At 55.3% G+C, this 12,528-nt stretch overlaps 1 protein-coding gene across 4 annotated transcripts in view; it reads left to right on the forward strand.

The window, feature by feature from the left end:
- UIMC1 (ubiquitin interaction motif containing 1) overlaps positions 1 to 10,547 on the forward strand; it is a 39,391-nt gene extending 28,844 nt beyond the window's left edge. For 2 of the 4 annotated variants that reach the window (XM_065849298.2, XM_065849299.2), the window contains exons 9-13: positions 449 to 617; positions 5,924 to 6,002; positions 7,534 to 7,654; positions 9,350 to 9,413; positions 10,082 to 10,547. In XM_065849298.2, coding sequence (XP_065705370.1) covers positions 449 to 617; positions 5,924 to 6,002; positions 7,534 to 7,654; positions 9,350 to 9,413; positions 10,082 to 10,338 — 690 coding nt within the window. In that variant the 3' untranslated portion in view covers positions 10,339 to 10,547. Of the gene's footprint in view, positions 1 to 448; positions 618 to 5,923; positions 6,011 to 7,533; positions 7,656 to 9,349; positions 9,414 to 10,081 lie in introns of those variants that run through there. The other 2 variants (XM_065849300.2, XM_071814665.1) reach the window with 2 other exon arrangements.
- Positions 10,548 to 12,528: the final 1,981 nt, after the last annotated feature.

Genomic DNA, 12,528 nt, shown 5'->3' on the forward strand with positions numbered 1-12,528 from the left:
GGGAGGCTGTTCCCAGGCAGTGCCGCCCGCGGAGCGCGGATCGTGTCCAGAAACCGATGAGCACAAGTCAGGTGTTGAACTCTTGCTTTGCCCCATGAATTTTCCATCAGTTTCGCTTCTGAGCTTTCCTGATTAATGGAAGCTTTACTGTTTTTCTGTGGCAGTACAGGTGATGTTTGCCTTAAATGGTGTGTACGGCTATGCAGGGAGGTTTAACTGTGATTCAGCAGGACATGTTGCCTTCGGAAGAAGAATTGGTTTAGAGCTGCACGGTTTACTCAGCCAGTGGTGTTATTTCTCTTTGGTATGTGATGAAGGGAGAATAAAACTTTACAAGAAGTCTATGAGAGAGTGGGCAGCTATCAAACAGTGTGAAGCTCTGCACGCAGCAAAAAAATAGAAATAACACAATTAACTGTCTGGCTAATTTCTTTCTCTTCTTCCTTAGGCTGATGGAGATGAAGATATTGGCAGGACCGTGTCTGAGCGCAGTCCTGCAGCTGCTGATCATGTATCGTGCCCTCTGTGTGCCCAAGGCTTTCCAGCTACGGAGATCGAGCTGCACGCCATGTACTGCAACGGTGGCGCGGGAGAGGAGGCTGGCAGGGACACTCCAGGTCTGCCATGCGTGGCTTCTGAGTGTTTGCTCTTCGTACTTGTCCCCCGTTCCTGTCACTCGCAGTCAGCTGCTGCGGTTTGTCCCTCTCGGGCTATCTGGTGCGTGGTGTGGGGAGGTTCATTCGCTCTGTGCGGTTCCATCTCCGAGCCCGCCAGGAGTGTTAGTGGAGGCTCCTGTGTTTCCAGCACCTCCTGCACAGAGATATCTTCTCCCTGATGGGCTTTGTAATTCATCACATTATTAGTCCCTTGGAAAGTGTGTGAGCTGTATATTATCCCAGGATCTAGCCCTAGATGCTTCCAGCTGGACTCATAGATGCATCTGTTGTGTGTTTTGAGAGGACCTGCAGAAAATCCACCAGTGGTAGGATCCAGGCGCCTGGGCCATGTAGGTGAACATCCCTCGGGCTCCTGAGAAGGGGGAATGTTCTGTACCACTCTGAGCACGGCCAGCATTCTGCGATGAGTCCGACATTTGTATGTGTAAAAATGGCTTGTTCACCTGCAAGAGATTGCAGAAAAGTTTCCCTCTTATTCCTCTAAAATTGCAAAATGATAGTTATCGATCTGGGAGCTTAGATTTTTCTCCTGTGTGTGAAGAGTGAGGCATAGAAGCATGGACAGAATGCCCGTATTAATCCTCGTTGCAGTCTTCTCTGTGTTAGTTTTCCTTAGCCAACCTTTGTAGAGCTTAAGTGAACAAATACACTGGTTGGTTATCAACATATTCAATAAGTTATGTTTTAGCTGCTGCTTGAAATGTAAAGTCTGTGTTAGCACAATGTCAGGTAATATCATAGTACCAGCTTGTAATAAGATTAACTTTTCAGGTTGTGAATATATAATTTTCAGTTTCATACTGGGTTATTAAATGCAACCTAAATCTAGGGTGTTTAAGCAATTTGAGCAAGTTGTAGCTAGTACAAGAAGTGTAACTTCTGCATTCCTCTAGCAGGAGGAAGTTTCACCATCTTAATGCAGAGTTGATGTAGTTTTAAAATGCAGTGTCTCTGTTACACTAAATCTTTGGGGATATGACACAAGTCCTGTCAAGATAACAGGAGTCAGAGTAGCGGCTGATGCTGCTTAGTGCAGAATTTTGGTGGGGAGTTCTCTCTGCAGGCACAAACCAGCTACTAATGCAAAGGATTTGGTTGGGGCAAATCACAAATTATCACAGTTCCCCTTGCATCCTCAAGACTGATAAAAGTCTTATCCATGCTACAAAATGGAGCAGAATTTTTAATATGCCTTACAGCAGGGATGTCTTTGGCCTTGTGGTAACTGGGTCCCTGGTGTGGCTGGACTGTGAGTGTTTCCATTGATCCCAGGGAATCCTGGCTGTGATCAGGAAAAGGCTTTGAATTCACTGGCAGCGTGAAGGAATTTGTTCTTTCCTTTGGTGTGGGCTTTCGGGAGGACAGAGTTCAAGGCTGGCCCCTCCACTCTGCTTCCAGAGTCGTCTCCTTGGGGATGTTTGTAAGGGTAGTTATTTTGGAATTGCTACTCTGCTATTCTGGCTTGTTCAGAACAATCCCCCATAAGAAAACTGGCCTGGAATAAAAGGGATTTTGGACTGTAATAATGGCTCTAAACAGATCAATGAGTTTGGGACAAAATCACAGTAATTGAGTTTTATAGTGCCGGTTTTTCTAGTATTTTCCCTGTAGAGACCAGGCTTTATTAGCCACAACAGTCTGTGACGTCCGTGTTGTTTGCACCAAGACCCTTTGCAGGCCCGTGGCCTCCGGACCCGGAGCAGCATGTAACATGGGGCAGAACCGAGCTGCTGGGGGGCTCTGCCTCTAGGGCACCTCGGGCCAGATCCCAGCAGCCACGTGAAGGGAACCATCACAGGGAGAGGCTTCGGCTGGTGGGCTGCTCCGTGGGGTTTGGGTTGAAGAGGCAGGGGTGATGTTTAGCTCCGAGCAGAGGCTGGACAGCAGCCTGGCACAGCTGTGCGGGTACAAAAGGGCTGTTGCCTTGGCTTCCATCACTAGCACAAAAGCTCATGCGTGGGGATTAAGAAAGCGGTGGGAGAGTTGTCTTCTGAAGCAAATGCCAGCTCCTCTGTGGGTCCAGAGCCTGCTGTGTACCGCTGCAGCGCTGCGTGCTCGTGGCTTCCCCGAGAGCACAGCAACCGCTGGCGGGAGAGAAACATCAAAGTTCTGCCTTCTGACCCACGTCCTGATCCGTTAAGAAAAGACAGCTTCGGTTTTCCTTTGGTGCGCCGGGTCAGAGGTTCCTGGTCTGTCTTCAGACTTATTAATTGGTTTTAGTCCTGATGTCTCTAGAATCGCAGATTATGCAGTCCTGCAGATTATAGCTGTCAGTGGTTTTCGTTTTAAAATTACAGAAGGATGGGTTCTTGCTGGTTTTACTCTTCCTCTTCCCTCTTTTAATCATGCACCAAAGTCTTTCAGTGTTGTGTATCAGGAGGCCAGCTCAGTCCAGCTGATATTTAAGGACAGGTTTTCAAAGGAGTTAGCTGGGCAAGATGAGTTACAGCTCCTTCCCCTCCGTACGCACATGGCTGCCCTGGCTGGATGCCCAGACTGCCACATACCTGGGAACTAGGAAAATCTGATCATGAATTTCCATTTTCCTGTGGTCTGAGTAAATAAAGAAGAAGGGCCCGCTGTTGCGTTAGCTGCTCTTCCAGGCTGGGGAAGGTTCAGGTCCCTCATTTCCAGCCCAGTGACTGCTGTTAGTTCCAAGGGAATGAGTGGGGCTGTGGAAGTGCTGCGCCAGCTCGCTCTTTATGTGACCACATCCATCGCCCCTGCTGCTGCCAACACAGGAATCCGCTCCTCTCAGTCTGGAAGCGAGTCTTGGCCACTACTGAATACAGCAAATAGTCCTGAGTTTGGGACATACTCTGTTCCTCTTGCCTTGCATCTATGTGGTCCCAACCTCTCAGTTCCCAAGTGAGCCCAGGAAAGTGAGGATTTAGTACATCCCTTCCTCCCAAAGCCTCAAATGTAACCTGATGCAGCTGTCAGTCTTCAGCAGCAGCACTGGTGATGTTGTAAAAAAACTCCTGACATCAATAGATGTGGCACTGATACAGCAGAAATGAATGGAATGGGTGTGGAGGAGAGCTCCATCTCTCCTGAGAAAGGACGAGCTGCTGGTGAGCCGACCACTGAGAGGATCCCGCACAGAAACAGCGAGAGTAGGGCTGACGCTGGTGGGTTGAACCGCAGGTGGGTTGTGCAGCGAGACAAGGAGCTTGGTGACAATGGCCTGGCGGCCCCAGGAGGTGCCTGGGGTGGTTGTGCTGGCAGTGGGGCCGTGCTGGGCAGGGTTTGCTCTTCTTCCCTGGGCTGTGAGCTGGAGCTAAGCAGGCCAAGGATGACTTGTCAACCAGAAGAAATGCCGAGCCAGGGAAAAGGTTGTTCTTGAGTGTATCAGACCCAGCAAAGAGCATCGGGGAGAGTTACAAGGCTCCTGTCACACAGTGGGTTGGTTAGCGCTGCTCTGTGGTGGGGGTTTTCCCCACAGCAAGTGTTTTCCATGTTCTGAACCCCCTTTGTGTGGGCAGCTGGCTTGTTTTGGCAGGGGTTGCGCCTTGCCAGCTGGCCCCATTCTCCCTCCTGTGCCTCTACTTCCAGCGGCACAGGTGGGGTCTCCCCCTGGGCAGCTGCAGGGCTGGTCCCAGACATCTCTAATGGGCCCGTTACGCCAGATGTGTTCACTGCTTTTGGAAGAAAATAGAACTGATTAACACCTGAGCTGGTGCAGGAGGCTCCCGAGACGGTGTTAAAGGAATATTAACGAGTGCACGCTGATGTGGAGAGCAGCTTTCACCGCGCTGTCAGATGCACGTGTTAGTTGGGTTGTTGGGAGGCTGGATGGCCTGGGGGGTGGCCGTGGTTGTCGGTCCTCCTCGTCAGGCTGCCACTTCGAATCTGGGCCACTCCACATTAAAGAGAGACGTCTGCTTCTGTACCTGTGAGAAAGGAGCTGTTGGTATCAGTCGTTGCCTGCGAGACAATACCCACGTCCTAGGAAACGCTCAGGGTTGTTTCTTCGATGTGATGTCTCCCACCAGATCCTGAGCATCTCACAGTGCTGTTGCTGCTCATGGCTGCAGATCAGGGTTTGCTAAGGGAAAGGCCTTGTGGTGTCAGCATCCTGGATAGATATTGGGGTTGCCTAATGCTCTGGAAATGGAGTCTTGCAGCGCTTTCTTCATCACAGGTGATGTACCAACAATAACAAGTTTTTTGTGCCTCTACCTTGGGTTCAGGCCTTGCTCCTAGGGGGGGCATGGGAAGTGATGTTACGGGGCTGTAAAACAGTTCCCTGTGTTGTCCCCTTAGCCAGCTTGCCCGAGAGTGCTTACTGTGATATCTGTTTTGGAGCTGGAGTCTTGAACGTCCCTGGTGAAGCAAGCTAAGCTATCTGATATGTTCCCTGAGGATCTTTGCTGGTGGCATGTCAACAGGAATATGCTGAGAGGAATTCGACTGAAAGAGACAACACTCTGACGTGTTCCCTGAAGATGCCTGGAGAGCACGTTTGGAAAGGATGCCGAGGATCGTTGGAGGAGCAGAACTTGCTGGACCCGTGGTCAGCGTGTCAGTCAGCCGGGGTCTCACCGGCTGCCCGCGAGTGTCGGAGCCGGCACCAGCTGGAGAACCACGCCACTGGTGCTCAGCCCTGCGACAGAGCTTCACCGAAATACCCCACAGAGCTGTGTGCAGACAACAGTTCAGATCACCCCCCCGTTTCACGTGGGAAAAGCAGCGAGTGTAGGCTAATTGTTGTAACCTTGCCGTTCCAACGTGAGCTCTGTCCTTCCCCAGCAAGGTTCGCTCTTCTGCATCAAGGCTGGAGCCCCTCGGCTCCCCTTCCCCTGGGCTCACAGTCATCACGTTCCCTCCCGCAGCAGCCCCAGGCGCTGGGTTTGGCAGGGAGCGGTGCTGAGCTGCCGGAGCAGCTGTGCAACTCCACGTAACTCTGCTCCCAGGCTGCTGCACATCAGCTGTAAAATGACTGTAAACTGCATGCTGTCGATCCAGCTGTTTGTGGCAGAAGACGAGTTATGGTGTGAAATGGTTAGTTGGCTGCTCGGTCCGGGGAAGGTAACTTCTTCAGTATCCCCCCCAGAAGAAAGAATTGGCCAGCAGCCTCTTCTGCAAGAAAGAAGACTCTGCCCGTCCCACTCCAGTAATTCTTTGCTTCTACCATCGCTTCTGCTGCAGCCTTGAATGGAAGAGATTAAAACATGTTGCGTTTGAATGTGGTGTAGGGATGATTTGGGGTGGATGGCAGGTAACCCTTTCTGTTTTTCCTCCAGTGCTCACCCGGCGTCAGAGAGAAGCAAGAAGCAAAGCTGCCAACAGAGACAGAGGCCCAGCATCCTTGGACATTGACAAGTAAGTAGGTATGCTTGCTCCTCTGAGATTGTTTCTGTGCTTCAGTTCTAGCTTGCCTGTGGATGTCTTTATTCCTGTATAAGTGCTGGCTGTTGGCCTCACGGCAATGTTTTCCTAAGAAATTGCCTTCTCTCAGTGCCTCTTGTAGCAGCGCTGGCTATATTTATACCAAGGCAAGAGGAATTTGCTGCTCTCGGATTGTTTATTTTTGCACTAATTTCCTTTCAGCGCAATCCGTGGCGGGTCAGGGCTGCACGGTCTCTGGCCGCTGTGGGGGGAGCTGTAGCTGAAATGGTGCTAACTCAGCCGGTTTCTAATGGGAGATTTGAGCTTGGTAACCCCAGGAAAAGAAAAGGCTGGGACAGGGAGGCTGTCAACATGGCACCTGTAGTGATATTCTTAATTAAATTAGACTTTCAGAATAGCAGTGGCTTTGTTTAATCTCTTCCCATGCAGCCCCTCCTCCTGCCACCCACACAAAGCATCATAAGAGAGGATCTGACAGCAAAATCCCTGCTATGGAAGCAATTTTGCTGTTACAAACAGTGGATGGCAACATCACTAATGGAATTAGGCTAATTATAGAGAGGACAGCTTCTGTTTAGACACATTATCTGGGTAATCAGCACTGACTGGAAAGAAAATACGGGAAAAGTGCTGCAGAGTTTTGCTCGATGGGGGCTCTCCATACGCATTTTAGAGCCTGGGGTGAGTTTCACTGGGAGAGTTCTGCTTATCAAACTGAACACAATGCTGCTGGGGCTGGTCCCAGGGGTTGGTTGTCTCTCCTTGGAGATGGTCCATTCCCGAGTGGCTGCTTGGGTGGACGTTCCCCTCCTGAAGAACCGGTGTCGTCTTCTGCACAGTTCAGTCCCTGCTGAGAGCTGGTGTGGAAGCGAGTATAGCTGTGTAAATCCACGCCTGACCTTCATTTCCTTTCACCCAGGATAATTTTCTTCCCAGGCACACTCAGTCGTCCTACATTCGCATCTTCTACACAAAGGAGGGGGTTTGAGGAGCACTGTGCCAGCCCCCCAGCAGGAGCATGTGCTCTGCATTCCTTTCCCAACGTGGCACGATGTAAAATGGAGAGAGTGCAGAGAAAGACTTGATTTACTAGTCAGACAAGTTCATCCAGCCCTGGTAAAATGTCTCTTTGATTTAACACACTTGGTTTGCTTTTCAGGCAGAATTTAACTCCCCTTTGCAAAGCCCTCGCGCTTCATTTCTGTGGATTTTGACAGGGTGCTTTATGTCTGGGGAGAAATCAGCGGTGTTTGAGATAGTTAGATGAGCAGATTTGATTACCGTCCCGCTGCTGCAGCAGCAGGACACAAAGGAACAGGCAGAGAAAACTGATAATCGCTCAGTCTTCACGATTGGTGCCAGCCTGACCCCACGGAGTGAGACCCGATCTGGTGACCGTGTCTTCTCCGTGGCGTGTCCTGGAGGAGGAAAGTCACCGCTGGTGGCTGGGAGCCTGGCGCAGGGCGGATCCTAATGCGGTGCTCTGTCCTTTGCTGCCTGGCAGGTGTGAGAAGTGCTACCTCTGTAAGTCAATGGTGCCACTGCTGCAGTATCAGAGGCACGTGGACAGCTGCCTGCAGGCTGCTAGGCAAGCTCAGGGAACCAGGAGGCTACGAAGCGCCAAGGTGAGGGCTGACCCTGCACAGCGTCTCATTTGCTTTGCACTAGGTTTGGGGCTGGGTTGGTGGCAGGAGCGGTTTCCCTGGTGGACGGGGTGAGCTGACCTGGTGCAGGATTGCCTGTCCCTGTGAGCCACCATGGCCAGAGAACTTGTTGCCCTCCCTCCCGCGATGCTCTGCGAGAGCACGGACCACTCCCAGGGGTGAGCTAATCCGGCGGAGCTGCCAGGAACCTCTCCAGCAGGCAGGCAGCCAGGGCTGTCCCACGGCCAGACGGCACACAGAGTCCTGATGGCTTCCTCAGCTGCGTGGAGATGGAGCGGAGGGCAGCACTGGGGTCACAAGTGTATCTGACTCTATCCACAAGCCTTTTTCCATGGGAAAGACCCCAGAGCCGGAGCAGAGGGAACTGCTCAGTGTTGGGAGCAAACCGCAGCATCCCGGGAGAAATGTGGGGGAGCGAGCGCAGTGGAGATGTGCTGGGTGTGGGAAACGCCTCGCTAGGGGAGGTGGGAGGCAAGAGCGTGGGTAGCAGCTGGCTCAGTCCCTCACCAGGGATTGGCCCCCACTGTGCTTTTTCCCCACTCGTGGTGGTCCCAGGGGAGCACAGAGAGGGTCTTTCCAGGCCTTCCCGCTGGTTCCTGCAGGCAAAGCCCTAATGCTGCGGCTTTGCTGGCGCTCAGAAATGTGATTCTCAGCATGAAGATGCAACATGATGTCTTAGTTTCGTATAATGCCTTAAATCCATCACAGACCTCAGCCCTTTGGGGATTCACATGCAAATGATGAGATTTCGGGCTGATGATTTTGGCTGGGATACAGCCAAGCGCTATGTGGTTCAGACCACTGCAGGGCACGGCTGCTCCTGCACGTGACCGGCTCTGTGGGGGCTGTTTGTCCCTGCACCCCACAGTCAGCCGGTGTGTGGGTCCTGCATGCAGGCACAGGCAGTGGGGAAAGGTGCTGGGGCTGGACAGCCCTTTGGGACAGATCAGCGAGGCTCTGTGTTTCCTCTGGCCCTGCCTTGTGCCCAGGTGGCAGCTCACAGAGGGAGCAGGTCATGCCTGGGCTTGGGCTGGGCCATTGGAAAGCTTCCTAGTGGCACTGTTGGGCTTACATGTTCCTGCCGTGGCCCATTTTGGGGTGGTTTGCAGTTCCAACCCTGCAGCTGGGGTGCTCGTTCCTTCTAGAGCAGTTCAGGGGGCTGGGAGCACCCAGGAGAGGGGACTTTGCTGGGCCAGCAAGGCTCAAAGCAGCCAGGCCAGCTGGTCTCCCCTCAGCCTGCGTGACCAGCGCGGCTGCATCTTGCAGGGCTGGAGGGGGCACGAGATGTGTGTTTCTGGTCTGTCTGTACCCTGGGGGAAGGTCCTACCCCCAGCACCAAGCCCCTGTGCCCTCAGGCAGAGCAGGACGGGCTCCTGGCAGAGCCACTGGTGCCCACATTTCTGCTACACCCCCGTGGCTGAGCTTGGGGCTGGCTTCCTGCACCCTGACCTCCCTTCCTAACAGGCTCTGCTTTATTAACTGCTCTCAGCTGCCTCTGCTTGGACACTGGGGACAGGGCTCAGCTAGAGGTGCTGGAAATGCAGCACTGCCACTTGTGCCCAACCTGACCCCGTGGGCTGGGGGAACATGGGGCCACCCCAGCTATGGGGCTCCCTCGTGGCAGTGCTGTGACAGTGGTTCTCCTCTCCTTGGCAGGACGCTGGACAACAGGAGAAGGGACTCCTCAGGATGCTGGAGCTCTCAGAGAGCAAGTCTGCAGGTGGGAAGCTCTTTTCTGTGCCTGTCTGGTTGGGTCAGGGCTACCCTTTCCCAGCTCTCCCCTTTCAGTCCCAGCTTCACCTGGGCTGTGCTAGACCAGCAAATTCCCCTTGAAGGGGTCTCTTCTCACGGGGCAGAGCGGGAGGCTGTGGGCTTAGCTGGCTCTTGGCATCGCCAGCTGGCTGCAGCTGTGTCTGCAGGGATGGGGGTGTCTCTGAACCGTTGCACCAAGGGGTGTCCAGCTTCCTAGGGGGTGGCACGGTGCTGCCATCCCTGCCTGCACAGTGGCGTTTCCCTCCATGTGTCCAAGGACAGGAGGAGAGGATCAGAAAGGAATGCTCTCAGCAGCACACACCTCCCCTTGCCCATGGGGCAGCAGGCACAGACTGAAGTTCCATCTGAATATGAGGAGAAACTTCTTTACTTGGAGGGTGCCAGGGCCCTGGCCCAGGCTGCCCAGAGAGGTTGTGGAGTCTCCTTCCCCAGAGACATTCAAACCCACCTGGACATGATCCTGTGTGATCTGCTCTGATGAACCTGCTTTAGCAGGTGGGTTGGACTGGATGATCTCCAGAGGTCCCTTCCCACCCAAACCAGTCTGTGATCTTGTGATTCTGTGGCTCACGCTGCAGGGTGACCAGGCAGGGCTGATGTGTGCTCTTGTTGCAGGTGCTGATGTGGAGACCCCCCTCCCTGGACTAGGAGACCAACAGTCCCCTCCCACCCTCTCATCCGGAGCTGGGGGGGCAGTGGCAGACACCCCCCGCTCCGTTCAGCACCTTCCTTTTGCTGTCTCCCCTACAAAACCCAGTGTCTCCTTCTCAGAAGCCACGGACTGTGTGGTGGACTTAGAGCCACATGCGGCTCTTCGCTTGGGCAGCCAGCAGCAGACCAAAGGCTGCCGCCGGAGAAAGCGCAAGTTCTGAGGCCAGCGGTGTGGGTCTGCCCGGCGCCATACCCCCGCTTCACCCACAGCCTTGTTCTCCTACCCCCTTTTATATGTTTTATACAACCTGTGCAGGGAATGCCGGGTGGAGAAGTGACTGTGTGTTTTATAGGTGCCTGTGCAGCTTTGCTCTCTGTTAAAGAAATGGAAATATATTTATGTATGTTTCTATGAAACTGCAGCAACACAGAGGAGCTGTGCTGTATTTCTCTGGGGAATGGGAGGCACTGGAGGGAGGAGAGGAGGAATGGCAGATGGTGTGTCCAAAATCAGCTTCCCAAGGCCTGTCCTCGGGCTGTAGAGGGGCCGTGAGAGCCCGGGGCTGCGGCACCCGGTGCAGCGGCACATGGCTGACCTTCCCAGCCTTGGTGCCAGCTGACAGCCACAGCCAGGGGCTGCAGGGTCCGCTGGAGCGAAAACCATGATGTCCCCATGTCCTCGGTGTCACAGTGCCTGCCAGGGGGCTCGTGTGGGTCGAATGCTTGCTGTGTGCCCAGTCCCCATGGCTGGGCCGTGGGGTCTGTGCCGCGGAGCCCCTCACCGGGAGCAGGGAGGCTGATGACTGGGTTGTTTAGTTAATGGGATGAGCGGATGCAGAGTTAATTAAAACTCGGTCTTAGATCGAAAAGCGCTCACGGGAACCGGGAGCGGCCCCTCCCGCGGGGGCGCCCTGGGGCGGTGCGCGCGGGGCCGCCCATTGGCCCGGGCGGGGCCGGCGGCGCGGTGGGCCGACCAATGGCGGGACGGGGCGGGACGCCTGCGGGCGCTGCTTCTGTTGCCGGGCAACGGCAGCGGCGTTGGCAACGGTCCCAGCGGCGTTGGCAACGGTCCCGGCGCCGCCACTGGGCGCCCTCCGCCGCCGCCCCGCAGCCATGAGCAGCCCCGACCGCCGCACCGCGAACCGGTGAGGGGCTTCTGCCCGGCAGGGCCGGGTGTGGGTGAGCAGGGTCCTCCTGCTGCCCAGGTGTTAAATCTCCCGAGCAGGGCAGAGACCAGCCTCCGGCCTCTTGCAGGTGGAGGGGAGTCCCGGGCCGGGCGAGGCCGGGCCAGCCCCCTTCTCCCCCAGCCCCCGCGGACCACCCTGGCAGCTTCGCCGTCGTGGGGCGCAGCTGCCGCCTCCACTCCCGGCTGCCGGGTCGTGATGGCAGTGAGACCACGGCCCCGTGGAGCAGGGATGCAGAGGGGAGGTGGGAGGCAGAGCGGGGATGGGCCCCCCCAGCCCTGCTTGTGTGCTTGGGTGTGGGCAGGAGTGTGTCCTGTCCTCCTGCGGGCCAGGGCTCACCAGGTGACATGCCACCTCCCTCCATGCAGTCCTGCAATGAACCATCAGCCAAGTCACCCAACTGATGGTCCCATCTGCACATCGGTAAGGCCCATCCCTGCCCCACACCCAGTGAGAAGCACCCCCTGCCCTTTAGGCCTGTCCTAATGAGCTGTCCTCAGGTACAAAGAGCCCTGCTGGGGCTCACCATCCCCCTGGAGACGCTGCAGGTGGTGAAGAACCGCATGCTGCAGGCCATGGGCGAGGGGCTGAGCCGCGAGACACACGCACAGGCCAGCATCCGCATGCTGCCCACCTACATCTGCTCCACACCTAATGGCACTGGTAAGACAGCCCAGCCTGGGGATGGGCCGGTCTGCTACCTGCAGCCTCACACGCCTCACTAGACATGGCTTTAGTGGTGCCAGGGAGGGCTGCACCAGTCTCTAGCCAGTTATGGGGTCCATAAGTTGCGTTTGCATGGACTCTACTGATCCCCAGCGTAGGGGTAGAGGCCGTGAGTTGGCTCCCTTGGCCGCTCTGGTGTTCTCAGGCTCCCTGGAGCCTTCCCTGTGGGTGAATGACTGTCCCCGGGACAAGGTGAAGAGCAGATTTGGGCCACCTGCCACAGATCAGGTCTCTGCCTGACACCGCCTCTGCTCCCCTGTAGAGAAGGGCGAATTCCTGGTGGTGGAACTGTGCAAGAAGCACGTCCGGACCCTGTGGGTGACCCTCCAGGGCGACGGCAACCATTCCCCCCAAGTGACGCAGGATATCTTCGACATGCCGGAGGACATCCCACAGGGCACAGGGGAAGCGGTACGAGGAGGCCACGGCACAGGGTGGCTGGTGCTGGGCTGCCCAGCACCACGGAGGCTCAGCAGGATTCCAGCCTGGGTGTTGAGTAAG

The sequence above is a fragment of the Patagioenas fasciata genome, chromosome 14 (genome assembly GCF_037038585.1).
Source record: "Patagioenas fasciata isolate bPatFas1 chromosome 14, bPatFas1.hap1, whole genome shotgun sequence".
Classification (NCBI taxonomy): Eukaryota; Metazoa; Chordata; class Aves; order Columbiformes; family Columbidae; genus Patagioenas; species Patagioenas fasciata.